At 45.6% G+C, this 14,284-nt stretch overlaps 1 protein-coding gene across 1 annotated transcript in view; it reads right to left on the minus strand.

The window, feature by feature from the left end:
- Positions 1-6,630: 6,630 nt before the first annotated feature.
- The window catches only part of RAB7A (RAB7A, member RAS oncogene family), a 71,047-nt gene continuing 63,393 nt past the window's right edge, over positions 6,631-14,284 (minus strand). The window contains exons 5-6 of the mRNA XM_060631909.3: positions 13,055-13,183; positions 6,631-8,158 (exon numbers count right to left, since the gene is read on the minus strand). Of these exons, the coding sequence (XP_060487892.1) occupies positions 8,063-8,158; positions 13,055-13,183 (225 nt within the window). The 3' untranslated portion in view covers positions 6,631-8,062. The remainder of the gene's footprint in view (positions 8,159-13,054; positions 13,184-14,284) is intronic.

The raw sequence follows: 14,284 nt of genomic DNA on the forward strand, positions 1-14,284 counted from the left end.
CCAAAGTCAAGGTTGGATGCTCTATCAACTGAGCCAGGCAGGCACCCCTTTCCTCTACTTCAAGAGCAGCTAGAAAACTGGATATTGTGTGCTATCTTCCAGTTTAAAAATATTGGTTGGATGGGGAACCCGGGTGGCTCAGTCAGTTTAGCGTCCAACTTCAGCTCAGGTCATGATCTCACCGTTCGTGGGTTCGAGCCCCACATCGGCCTCTGTGCTGACAGCTCAGAGCCTGGAGCCTGCCTTGGATTCTGTGTCTCCTTCTCTGCCCCTCCCCTGCTCATGCTCGGTCTCTCTCTCTCTCTCTGTCAAAAATAAATAAACATTAAAAAAATATATATATATTGGTTGGATGCATGTAGGGAAAGTAGAATCAAAAGTTAACAGGCAGGGGGCACCTGAGTGGCTCACTTGGTTAAAGCGTCCAACTTTTAATCTTGGCTCAGGTCGTGATCTCATGGCTGGTGAGACTGACCTCCCTGTGGGAGGCAATCAATGGGAAAGACTGCAAGCTTAGTGGTGGGGAGAGGGGCTGGCTAGAGCACGCATTTGATATCTTTAAATTTTTTTTTTTTTTAAGGCTAAATCCTCTTCTCTCTGTGGGCCTTACACATTAGTTGTAGCTCAAAATACTTTAGGGTATTATTTTTATACCACTTCAACTCTGGCTGCACGTTAGAATCACCTGAGGAGGTATTTTGTTTTCCATTGTCTTTTTTTTTTTTTTTTTTTTTAATTTACTGGAGAGAGAGTAAGCGAGCAAGTGAGCGAGCAGGCACAAGTGGGGGAGAGGAGCAGAGGGGCATATATACACACACACACACACACACACACACACACACATATACATATATATACACACACACACAGAGGGGGAGGGGGAGGGGGAGGGAGAATCTTATGTAGGCTCTACGTTCAACGTTCAACGAGGAGCCCACATCAAATGGCTTGATCCCACAACCCTGGGATCATGACCTGAGCCATGAGTCAGAAGTTCAACTAATGGAACCAGACTGGTTTCCCCTCCTGGAAAAGTTTTAAAAGGGACGCCTGGCTGGCTCAGTTAGTAGAGCACACAACTCTTGATACTGGGGTTTTGGTTCAGGCCCCATGATCGGTGTAGAGATTAAAAATAAAATCTTAAAAAATCTACTTGGGATACCCCAGCACTGTCAAGTTCAGTGAATAGGATGGGGCCCAGGCCTCCAGCTGATTCTAATACACAGCTAAGCTTGAGAGAAAGGAACCTTCTGCAAGCTGTTTTCTCTTCAACTTGTTTTTTTTCCTCTTTACATAGGGTAGTTTGTACCTTACAAGGTTTCTTTTCTTCTTTTTTTTTTTTAACGTTTGTTTATTTTTGAGAGGGAGAGCACAAACAAAGGAGGGGCAGACAGAGAGGAGACCAAGGATATGAAGTGGGCTCTGTGGTGACAGCCCAACGCGGGGCTTGAACTCACAAACAGCAAGTTCATGCCCTGAACCAAAGTTGGACATTCAGCCGACTGAGCCACCCATGAGCCCCTCACTTTTCAAGGTTTTAAAGAAAGGGAAAAATTTTAAGTCAGGAAAGAGGAAACCTGGCATGAAGCCAGTTTTAAGCAATGAAAGGTGACTTCAGCTCAGGTCATGATCTCATGGTTTGAGCTTGAGCCCCGAACTGGGCTTTCTGCTGTCAGTACAGAGCCCTCTTTGGATCCTCTGTCCTCCCCACCACCTCCCCGTCTCTCTCCAGCTCCCGCACTCTCGTTCTTGCCCTCAAAAATAAACATAAAAAAAAAAATAAAAGAAAAGTTGGGGCACCTGGGTGACTCAATCAGTTAAGCATGTGTCTCTTAATTTCAGCTCAGGTGTCATGATCTCATTGTTTGTGGGATTGAGACCCACGTCAGGCTGGTGCTGACAGCACAGAGCCTGCTTGGGATTCTCTCTTTCTTTCTCTCTCTCTCTCTTTCTCAAAATAAGCTTAAAAAAATGAAAGTTAAATGTTAAAAGGTAACGAGAGACGAGGGAGCTAACACATGTAGATAGCATGTTAAGGGCTGAATTGTGTCCCCTCCCAAATTCACATGTTGCAATGGTACCTCCAGTACCTCAGAATGTGAGGACACATTCTTTCAAGAGGTAATTAAGTTGAAATGAGGTCGTATGCATGGGCCCTAACCCAGTATCAGTATGACTGGTGTCCTTGTAAGGAGACATTAGGACATAGACGCACACAGAGGGAAGACGATGTGAAGAAACAGGGAGAAGACACCCACCTACAGGCCAGGCCAAGGAGAGGGCCCCCAGAAAGAACCAATTCTGCTGACACTTCAATCTCAAACTTCTATCCTCCAAACTTGCAAGAAAATAAAATTTTTTTGTTTAAGTCACCCAGACTCTGCATATTTGTAACAGTAGTCCTAGCAAACTAATACAGGACATATCCAAGAGAAGAGCCAAAGAACACAATGGGATCTGTGAGGTGAAAATAGTTTGGGAAATGGGAAAAGGACTCTAGGAGGGCACATCATAGTCAGGTTCAGAGTTGGCTTCAGGATAAAGTTCATGGTGTGGCAGGTCAGATCGTGATTTGTCATGATGAAGGTAAGAGGACAAAGATCAGGGTCAGTGTTAAGGAGAATTATCAATTATTTCAAGACAGGGTATGGATCATGGCCTGTGTCCAAAGGATGGTTACGATGTAAGGTTCAAGGTTACAAGGGTCAGTTAATACAGTGGCAGGATCAGTATGAAGGTAATGTTATTTCAAGGTCAAGTTGAGAAAGGTTAGAATGACTGTCAGTATCAAAGTGAGAATCTAGAGCAGGGTCAAGGTCAGGTTCAAAATGAAAGTAAGATATAATCATGATGATCAGGGTCAGAACCAGAGTCAGATTCAAGGAAAAATTCAAACTCACATTCACCTCAAGGCCAGGGTGTCTCACAATACAGAACGTTTTGGTGTCAGGACAAGAGTCTCAAATGGGCACCTGACTTGCTCAGTCAGAAAAGTGTCCAGACTCTTGATCTTGGACTAATGAGCTTGAACCCCATGATGGGTGTAGAGATTACCAAAAACAAACAAACAAACAAACAAACTAACTTAAAAAAAAAAAAAGAATACTAAGAATTAGGGTCATTTCAAGATCAAGTACAAATTTGGGGTAAGATATGGTCAGGGTGGTGGTCTGCATCAGAGTTAAGAGTCTGCTGAAAGGTCTGAATAAAGTGAAGGATAAGGGCCAGGGTCAAAGACATTCATTTTAAGTTCATGGCAGCTCAAAATCAGGGATATCATCAGTGACAGAATCAAGGTCAAATATAAACTTAGGACATGAGATGGCCAGGACAATAATCAGGATGTTTCAGATTTAGGTTGAAGGCATCAGTGTCAGCATTTGGTTCTGTGTCATAAGTTAGGTCAGTTTCAAGGACAAGTTAAAACTGAGAGCAAAATATGGTAAGGATGATGGTTAGGATGAAAACAAGGGTTAGAATTAGGGCCTGGTTCAGGACCACTTTCAAATTCAAGGTCAAATTCGTAGTAATTCCAATTTCAGGGAGAGTTAAAGTCAGGATGATTATCATTGTACAGGTTGAAGATCAAGGTCAAGTTCAAAGAGTGAGCTATAGTCAGAACATTAGTGGATCAGGGTGAGATTCCAGGTTAATTTTAAAGTTAACCCAAGATCATGTCAAGGGGATCATAGTCAGGATCATTAGTGTAAGAAGGACAAGGTCCGGATCAAGTGGTTCTTGGTTAAAACCAGGGGCTCTGTGAGATGGAGGATGATCAGGGCTGGGACAAGGGTTAACTTCATGGTCATTTCATGATTAAATTCAAGGGTAAGTTCAGCATTGATCTTGGTTAATTAGCATGGCAGCATCAGGCTGAAGGTCAATTTTGAAGTTTAAGTTCATCCCAAAGTTGTAATGAATATTAAATGTGATGTTTAGGGTCAAGCTCAAAATGAAGGTAATTCAAGAGAAACATGATATCCAAAGGGTGAGAGACTGGATCAGGGTTAGGATCGAGGGAAGGTTCTAGCATAAAACCAAGTCCAAGATCACTTTATAGCCAGGGCGGGTCAAGGTTGGGTTCACAGAAAAGGTCCAGTTTGAGGTAAAGAACGGAGTCAACTTATAATCAGGATGAGACATGGTCAGAATCAGGGCAGTATCAGGTCAGGTTCAAAGGGTGAAACATGGTCAGAATGAGTTTCAAGGTCATTTCAAAGCCAGGAAGATCATCAAGGTCATAGTGAAGGTTAAGAGGTTCAGCATCAAGTTCATGTTCAAGATCAGACTGGGGGCAAAATCATGGGTCTTTATTTTTTATTTTTTTACATTTTATTTATTTTTGATAGAGACTGAATACAGTGGGGGAGGGGCAGAGAGAGACAGAGAGACAGAGACACAGAATCCAAAGTAGGCTCCAGGCTCTGAGCTGTCAGCACAGAGCCCGACGTGGGGCTCAAACCCATGAACCTTGAGATCATGACCTGAGCTGAAGTCGTACACTTAACCAACTGAGCCACCCAGGCGCCCCCAAATCATGGGTCTTTAGAGTATGTCTGGCTGAGCATCAGGGTCTGGGTCAGGATTAGTGAAACAAATGAAGGAAAACTCAGCAATATAAATTCACGTCAAGAGCCAGGTCTGAGAGTCTGAGCCAATTAAGAGGAGTCTAGGGGCGCCTGGGTGGCTCAGTCGGTTAAGCGTCCGACTTCAGCTCAGGTCACGATCTCACGGTCCGTGAGTTCAAGCCCCGCGTCGGGCTCTGGGCTGATGGCTCAGAGCCTGGAGCCTGCTTCCGATTCTGTGTCTCCCTCTCTCTCTGCCCCTCCCCCGTTCATGCTCTGTCTCTCTCTGTCTCAAAAATAAATAAACGTTAAAAAAAAGTTAAAAAAAAAAAAGTTAAAAAAAAAAAAAAAAAAAAAAAAAGAGGAGTCTAATTAGTGTAAGCACACTCAGTCTGATTCATTTGATTTATGTTACTCCTAACTGCAAGTTAGTCTAAACCAAGATGGACACAAGAAGTGCGCTCCATGCGTTCATCTCTTTGGCACATTCTTACTGGGAGGTAGAGTGAATTAGCACGAATCTAATTAGTGCTATTGAGAAGCATCACTATTAGTTCAAATGAGCTCGGTCTCAGGCATTCTTCCTAAAGGCAAAACCTCATTACCTAGTTAGTATCAACTAACAGGAACATAAGCAATGCAACACACATTCATCTCAAAGGCATATTTTTAATGAGAAGTGGGAGGAATTAGGTTCAATCTGAAGAGGAGTTGGGATAAGAATTCCTGTCAATGTAACAAAATCGGCCTGGGACTCCTTATAGGTTGTTGGAGCAAACCACCAGTAAACCCAGCAATCCACACTCACACTGTGACACACAGTGACTTTGGGTCCAACTAAAGCATACTACTTAAACAAATCTGTGTTAGCGCAACAAACGCATTCCCATTCTTCTCAAAAGTAACATCTCCCTATCAGAGCAAACGGAGATGAGCGTGAGCACAGCAACAGCATCCGTCTCCATTCACGTTCTTACCGGGAGGCAGAGCACATTCAAATGAACCCGAGGAGTGTTACTGAAGAGAATCCTAAGTATCAATGAAAACAAACTCCATCCCACACATCCTCCTCAAAAATAAATCCTTACGGCTTGTTGAAGCAAATCGACTTGTTTGGCTCAAAAGCACATGCTAATGGTGAATCTAAGTGGGAATACGAAAAAAGATACTGTACTAGTGCAGGGTTCAGTGTCAGCCATTCCTTCTTTCTGTAAACGGCCAGGATGGTTATCCGTCTTAGAATAATGGTTGCGATGAGAGGTCAAGGTGAATCTCCACGTCACATTTAAGGTTAGGACCAGAGAACAAGATCGCTGAACAGGAGCCTGGTCTGTAGAGGAGCGCATCACCCAGGGTCCATAACCAGAGAAGATCTAGGCCACGCGGCACCAGCCAAGGTGGAGTTGTAGCTGTGCGCTTCTGAGAATGCTATCTGTAACACACAAATGGAGCCAACAGCAGGCGCGAGGGAAGGAACCAGATGAGGAGCCTGAGACGTGGGAATGTAGAAACGTGTAGCAAAGGAGAATCCAAGAGCTTAGTCAACGGGGGCACTTCTAGAAGCAAAACCTACGCCAACCCTCTGACGTGGCATCTATTCAGTTCCAGCTGGTGACCTAGAATGTTGAACACGGGGCCCCTGCTGCCACATCTTCCTCTCCTGCGAAAGATCAGAAATCCAGAACTATGTGGTATCTAAGTATCAGCAACTATGCCAACCACAACACAGAACAAAAAGAACACAAAGGCTAAGTTATAGTCATACCCACAGGCTGTGCATGGTCCACAGGCAACCAACACTCGGTAGCTGCTCCTCTAAAGGGACAACGTCTTCTCCATTCAGAGTCCCCAGGCCCCATCACTGTGATTTAAAAAAAAACAAACCCCAAAACTAGGGGTAGGTACTGCACAGCTGGATGTGACAAGGCCTTTCTGCCTCAGAGAACCACATGAGCCCAGTTATGGAGGGCTCTTTAGCTTGATAAAGCACTGGCTATGATTAGCTAACATGGTCTCTACCGAGCCAAGGGTCTAGAAGAAGGAAAAAAGACAGGGCAAAGGCAGATGATCTTTGTTCTTGTTACATTTTATTGGCATCACGTTCATCTCTTTACAGAAGAACTTGGCCCACACCCTAGAATGTAGACCTTTGGAAAAGGGGGAAGTGCTCCGTTAAGCAAGCTACAATGCAGGGGCAGATCCTAGGGAGGGGGCAGAACTGCCAGGGTTCCATACCAAAGAAACAGGTTAATTAATAATGGGCAAGACTGGGAGTCGGTGGGGAAAAGGAGAAAAAGGTTTGCTAGCCTAAGGATACCACAACCCTGAAAGGAGCGCCTTCTAGAACAAAGGTAAAATCACTAGGACAGATCTGTTAGGATTTTCCTTTCCCTCTTATCAGTAGGATGCTGATCTATAGGGGATCGAAGTGTGGAAGTGGGGAGGGGAGGAAAAATGAGAATTTTAATTTCTGAAACAACCATTTATCCATTGCACGCACCACTGTATTATGCAAATCAACCTTTTGGAAAATTTAGACACAGAAGGGAACTAGACAGTTTTCCCCCTGGAGAGATGAAAAGCTTTTTGGCTCTTAAGTCTTTGATAAAAGGCGTACATAATTCTTGTGTCTACTGTACAGAATACTGCCTCTAGCTGGATTTCTGAATTCTGAGTTGCTAACACTCTGCAATCCAGACAGGGTTCAACCCTCCATCTTACACGCCTGCATTACAGGACTTAAACACATAATCCAAGAATTTCTTACACTAATTTATACATTTTTAATTGGTTGCATATATTAACATGTACTATAAGATTCTTTTCTAAGAAGCATTACATAATAAATGGATACTGTAAAAAGATCTGATTAGTTAAAAGTAACAAGCATTAACAGATACATACAAAACTCAGCCTTATCAGACTGGGTGTGAGCCTGTAATGAAGCATGGGGCACCAGCCTTCCCAAGTGGTAGCCTTCACAGGAGGGAGGGGTGGGGTGGGGGGGTAAAAAGACCACAAGACCGTTAAAAAAATCAGATAACTAATTAGACACAGATTAACTGTAAACAGTTCTCTCTCCCCAGTGGACAAAAAGAATAAGCTTCCGATGCCGACTCCACACCAGAACGATTTCTACAGCTTGCCTGTCCTGGCTGCCATACGAGGGCTGATGCGGTGGGTGGGCAGACCCCGATGGAGTCATCACAGGCCTGGGCTGGAGTCTGTCTGCTTGTGTCAGGTGTAGGTATAGGGGTGTGTGTGTGTGTGTGTGTGTGTGTGTGTGTGTGTGTGTGTGTGTAAGTGTGTGTGTAAGTGTGTGTAAGGGTGTGTGTAAGTGTGTGTAAGGGTGAGTATGTTTGTTGGGGTTTCTTTTGGCAGCTGGATTTGAGAGATGACTTTATGTTTTGTTTGGAAGAGGAGAGGGGGCTTGTGTTGGAAGGCCTAAGTGTGTTCTTTGTTTGTGAAGGACTCTGTGCTCTGCTCTCACTGCCCCTTCAGCAACTGCAGCTTTCCGCCGAGGCCTTGGCCCGGTCGTTCTTGTCCAGTTTGATGGGTTCGGGGAATTCGTTGTACAGCTCCACCTCTGTTTCCTGGGCAGGGAGAGAGAGAAAGGCCTGTTACTCAGGGTATGGGGAGTTTCTGAGCTCAGCTCTGGCCCTCTTCCACTGGGCACAGTGGGCAGGGGCCAGGGGCCAGACCTGGCAGTGAACAGAGGGCTCTGGTGGAAGGCATTCAACCCTCTAGGCCCAAACGGGGGGAAGACAGGTTTTGCAATAACTCTGGGACAAGGTGAAGAGAGAAATTCAGCAGGAAGGGCAGCAATAGACACTGAGCACTCAGGACAGAGCTGACTCATGCTCTCCATCATAATCGAAATCTGGTGGCTTGGGGACCACAGCCAGCTCACAGATGCTTTGAGTGGTCCGTATCATATCATTGCCAACACTTCAAAAGTCAGGCTTCAGCATGGGCTGGATCCTGGCAGCTCTTAGCCCTTCCACAAGGCAGGAAGGGGCTGGGGCTGGAGTGCTGGCTGCCCTCTCAGTCCCAAAACATTCCCCTAGGCCCCTATTTGACATTCATTTTTCTGGACTTACGGTCTATTTTCTTTTTCTTCCAAAGTTAAGAGGGTTTTTGTCTCTAAGTGCTGCGTGCTCAGAAACCAGCTATGGATGAATTTTATCACCAACTGTGGTTGCGAGGTCACAGCAGATGGACTGTGGTCAGTTTAGTGTGACTTTCTGCTGAATTAACAAGTATCCAGTGAGGAGCAGTTTTCTACTTCCTGGTGTAGGAAAATAATCTGTCACTTAAACACTGAGCACCTATGTGCCAGCAACTGTTCTAGGATATGGAGATGAAGCAAGCAATGTTTCTAGTTGCTAAAAGTTGTCTAGGGAATGAGGGCCTGGGTGGCTCAGTCAGTCGAGTGTCTGACTTCTGCTCAGGTCATGATCTCACAGTTTGTGGTTTTGAGCCCCCTGTCGGGCTCTGAGCTGATAGTGTGGTGCTGACTTTGGATTCTGTCTTCCTCTCTCTCTGTCCCTCCCCCACTCACGCTCTCTCTCAAAAATCAACACGGAAAAAAATTTAAAACAAAGTTTTCTAGGGAAAATTATACTATTCACAATAGCTATAAAAGTAAAAACCCCCAAGAATTCACATTAAAAAAAGTAAAAGGTCTACCGAGGGATACAGAGTGTACAATTCAGTGGTTTTTTAGTGTATTAACAAAGTTGGGCAACCATCACCACTAATTCCAGAACATTTTCTTCACCCCATAAGGAAACCCTGCACTCATTAGCAGTCATTCCCCATCCCCATCAGACACCCCTAAGCCTTGGCAACCACTCATCTGCATTTTTTTTATTTTTATTTTTTAATGTTTTATTTTTGAGAGAGAGAGAGAGACAGACAGACAGAGTATGAGCTGGGCAGGGGCAGAGAGAGAGGAGACAGAATCCAACGCGGGGCTCGAACTCGTGAACCACGAGATCATGACCTGAGCCGAAGTCGGATGCCCAACTGACTGAGCCACCAAGGTGCCCCTACATTTTTTTTTTTTTAAATATATTTATTTTTGAGAGAAAGCATGAGCGGGAGAGGGGCAGAGATGCGGGGATAGAGGATCTGAAGCAGGATCTGCGCTGATAGCAGTGACCCCGATGTGGGGCTCAAACCCACAAACCATGAGATCATGACCTGAGCTGAAGTCGGATGCTAAACTGACTAAGCCACCCATGTGCCCCCATCTACTTTGTCTTAATAGATCTGCCTATTTTGGACACTTCACTTGATGGACATTTGTTTGTTTCTGCTTTTTGGCTACTATGGCTACTTTGGATGGACATGTTTTCACTCTTCCTGAGTATATACATAGGAGTGGAGTCAAATGTTAACTCTTGGGGTGCCTGGGTGGCTCAGTCGGTTAAGTGTCTGACTCTTGATTTCAGCTCAGGTCATGATCTCATGGTTCGTTGAGTTTGAGCCCCGTACTGGGCTCCATGCTGACAGTGCAGAGGCTACCTGGGATTCTTTCTTTGCCCCTCCCCTGCTTGCCCACTCTCTCTCTTAAAAATAGACAGACTTAAAAAAAAAAAAAGATAACTCTTTATGTGTAACTTTTTTGAAGAACTGCCAGACTGTTTTCCATACTGGCTGCACTATTTTACATTCCCACCAGGAGTGTATTTAATATGAAAGGCAAAGGATCTGAAAAATGATACGGTTTTATTGAAGGATATCACACAAGACCTAAAATAATAGCTGTTATGGACTGCATCTTTGTGTCTCCCCCAAATTCCTACATTGAAATCCTCATCCCCAGTGTGCTAGTATTAGGAATAAGAAATGAAGGTTAAATGAGGCCATAAGGCTGGGGCCCTGATCGGACAGGATTAGTGTGTCCTTGAAGGAAGGGACACCAGAGAGAGGGGGCTCTTGCTTGCTCTAGGTCTTGCTGTCTGTGATCACGTAGGAAAAGCCATGCACCCGAGAACACAGCAGTCAGCAAGTGGGGGAGAGAGTCCTTAGCAGAAAGTGAATTTGCTGGCACGGTGATTACAAACCTCTGGCTTCCAGAACCAAGAGAAGATAAAAGCCTGCTGTTTTGCCACCTAGTCTATAGTATTTTGTTATGGCATCCAGAGCATACTAATAAGACAGCTGTAATGCGCAATCCCAGTCAGAATCTCAATAAAGTTTTCTACTTGGGTGCCGGGAGCGGGGGGGAGAAAAAAGGTGGAACTATAATAAAATTCTCAGCCTAAATGAAAAATGCACCAACATGGCCAAGGGAAAAATACAAACAAGACTGGGGGGGGTGGGGGAGTGGGGGGAGACTTGCCTTATCAGAGGTCAGATACACTATAAAGGCAGTCAAATCAAGACGGTCCAATGCACAATTGTCAAATGGACTGGAGAGACCCGAAATAGATCCCAGTATACATGAACATTCACCTACATAAAGGTAATGCTTCAATCCACTGGGGAAAGTGGTTTTTTAACAATTTGCAACTAATGTTGGAAATAATTGGCTATCCCTCTTAAAGAGAAAGGTGAGACTCTATTTCCGCCTATAAGCCTAGATGAATTCCAGTTGAATCAGACAACACATAAGCTAGATATAGAAAACCTAGAAATTTAAAATGACATACCTGTCTTAAAAAATTACTCTTTTCCTATGGCCCAGGGATAAAGCATAATTGGAAAAGTCACATGCGATGCAGGTAAAGTTAATTCCTGTTCACAGAGTGCTCACGATCAGCGACAGGTGCCCAGGCCCCAGTGCCGCACAGCGGTGGCCTACAGGACAGGGAACCCCCAGACCGGCGGCACAGCAGCAGACCTACAGATGGTGCCGACTGCTCGCTGGTCAGCAGGTAAGAGAAAGGGCTGAAGCACTGCTGCCTTTGAGGAAAACGTTCTGGCAGCATCTTTTACTATTAATTATTTTTTAGAGTTTGAGAGAGAGCGAGAGAGCACGCACGTGCAAGCAGGGAAGGGGCAGAGAGAATCCCAAGCAGGCCTCCTGCTATCAGCTTAGAGCCCGATGCGGGGCTCGAACTCACAAACCGTGAGATCATGACCTGACCCGAAACCAGGAATCAGACGCTTAACCGACTGAGCCACCCAGGTGTCCCTGGCACCATCTTTTAAAAGCACACATACCTTTCAATCTAACAATCTTACTCCTGAGAGGCTAGCATGTAGGAACAAAAAAGCATTATAATAAGGCTACAGAGACAGCAATATTCAGAGAGAAAAACTGACAGTGATGCCAGTCAACAGGGAACTGGTTGAAGGCAACTCCCCATACCTGTTTAGATTCGCATGCAAGTATCAGGAACATTAGGGAAAACATAGCAGGCTATTATTGATCTAGGTGCGAAGGTGGGTTAGAGGAAGCGGAAGAGAGGGAGGCCTAGGCCTCAGGCCTGCACCCTGTTATCCACGTTTCTCAACAGGGGCTATCCTGGCATTCTGGGTCAATCAATTCTTCGTCAGGCAAGACCGTCCCCTTTCATCACGGAACCCTCAGTGCAGCCTCCAGTTGTTCCAGAATGGGAACAACCCATTCCAGTTACCTCCCTGCCCACAGGTCCAGATGCCCCATCCTGCTGAGAACTGCTGCATTCTAGAAACCTGGTTTCCAGGAGCTGGCAGAACCTGCCTTGCCCCTCACAGCCACCACGTGCTTCCTCAAATGTTCTCTGCACCCTCTGGCAGGCGCCTCACCTCTGACACTCACTCCCCACCTAAGTCTGACTATCACAGATGACGGACGATGCCTCATGATGTCCCTTAACTCACTGGCCCTAATGGAGCCACTCAATCAAAAGAGTCTTCAACTCCCACATGCCAACAACAAGAAGTAACTGTTTGTTTTCTGGAAACAGCTGAGTAAACAACATTAAGAAAGAAATTCTCATTCAAGGAATACATTTCCTCGAGTTTCTGGGTAAGCTTTCCTTCTGGTGATCAAATATAACCATTTATGAGGATGACAGGAGTGACCCCATCTCATTCAATCTTAACCATCCTGCAAGCAAGTATTCTCTTTTTGTGAGGGGATGGAAGTTCAGAGATGAAACACACACACACACACACACACACACACACACCACCACTAAATTTAATGATGCGTAGCAAACCTGGAATTTGAATTCCAATTGATGCTCTCCTCCAATGGAAGGAGGAATGTGGCCAGGGGCCTCCTAGTGGTCTGATCTCCTAACAGCATGCGGGAGAATAAGCACATACCCGTAAGGGTGGCCCTCAGCCTGTCTTCACTGCCCCTGTCCTATAGAGGTGGAATTTCTGGGAGATTTAGCAAAATGCCTCATTACCTTCCCAGATAAACACATGGGGTTTTCTGGCTACACGGACAAAAGAGCTAGGAAAGAAGATTACGGACAAGGAAGCCAGGCAGGGGCTGGGTTGATGGTCAGTCAGCAGAGGGAGCCAGATAGCTGCTGGAGACCCACCTGTTTAAGTGCATTCCGTGCAATCGTCTGGAACGCCTGCTCCACGTTGATGGCCTCCTTGGCACTGGTCTCGAAGTAGGGAATGTTGTTTTTGCTGTAGCACCAGGCCTGTGCCCGCTTTGTGGCCACCTGGAAGAGGAAGCAGGGTGTATGTGTGCTCCTAATCTAGCACGGCCTCAACCTTCTCTAGAAGGATCATGGTCCCTAGCCTATAGGTAGCACAGGTGAGGGAGCAGACCTGGGGGGTGAGGGTGTGCAGGGACACAGCTGCAGACCTGTCCAAGGTCACCCTGCTGGCTCTGCATAACACAGCTAGACCTCAAACCCAAAGCCCATTCTATAATCCATAGTTTCTGACCCTTAGCTACACTTAAAAGGAGTAAGCAGCCAGCCCAAGAAGTATTGAATCATTTCTCCTAGGACCTCAGAGGTCCCAGCCCAGGAAATGCCTGGCAGCTTGGTCTCTAAGGTTCACTGTCCCTTACCCATTACTGCTCATATTAAACCACCTGTGTCACAACCTTGTGTCACAGAATCCTGCTGCTCTCACCAGCACCCCTACCCTCTCCTACCCCAATTCCTTCCCTGAGCCTTAGCCTATTTTCAGGCATGAGGGGACTGTCACTTAGAAAAGGGAGAAAATGAGATCAATGGCCAGAAATAAACCTAGTTATAATTAAGAGTCTATGTTCCCAAGAGAAATGCTATTTGAAAGTGAACCAGAGCAATTTTACTCAAAGCCCAAAGCGCAATCTTTTGCACACATGGAGATCCAGGCAGGCCTCCGAGGTGCAGGAGAGCAGAATTACAAAATCTAATCCCTTCCTTTCAAGTGCAGAAGAAGAACTGAGGCTCAGAAGGCAAAGGCAATGGTCCAAAGTCACAGCCGGTCAGGGGCAGCGTGGGGATTTAAACCAGGTCTCCTGAGCCCTGGTCCTCAAAGGCAGCTGGCCAAAAGGTAGTTCACATTCCCACATATACCTTTCTAGAGCCATTCTGAGCGTAGCAAAGAACCCTCCAAACCACAAGGCACCGTGGAAGCCAGTGCCTCTCACAGGAGGGGAAAATAACAACGGGCCCATAGAAAGCCACCATTTTCCAAGCTCTTCCTGGGTGCCAGGCTTTCAGGTGCAGCGTCACCTGATCCCAGAGTATTCTTGTTATAGGAGTCAACGTTCAGACTCCAAGAAGTATTCCCAAATTAAAAGTGCATGAGCCAGGCTTTAAATG

Source organism: Panthera onca, chromosome A2, assembly GCF_046562875.1.
Source record: "Panthera onca isolate mPanOnc1 chromosome A2, mPanOnc1 haplotype 2, whole genome shotgun sequence".
Classification (NCBI taxonomy): domain Eukaryota; kingdom Metazoa; phylum Chordata; class Mammalia; order Carnivora; family Felidae; genus Panthera; species Panthera onca.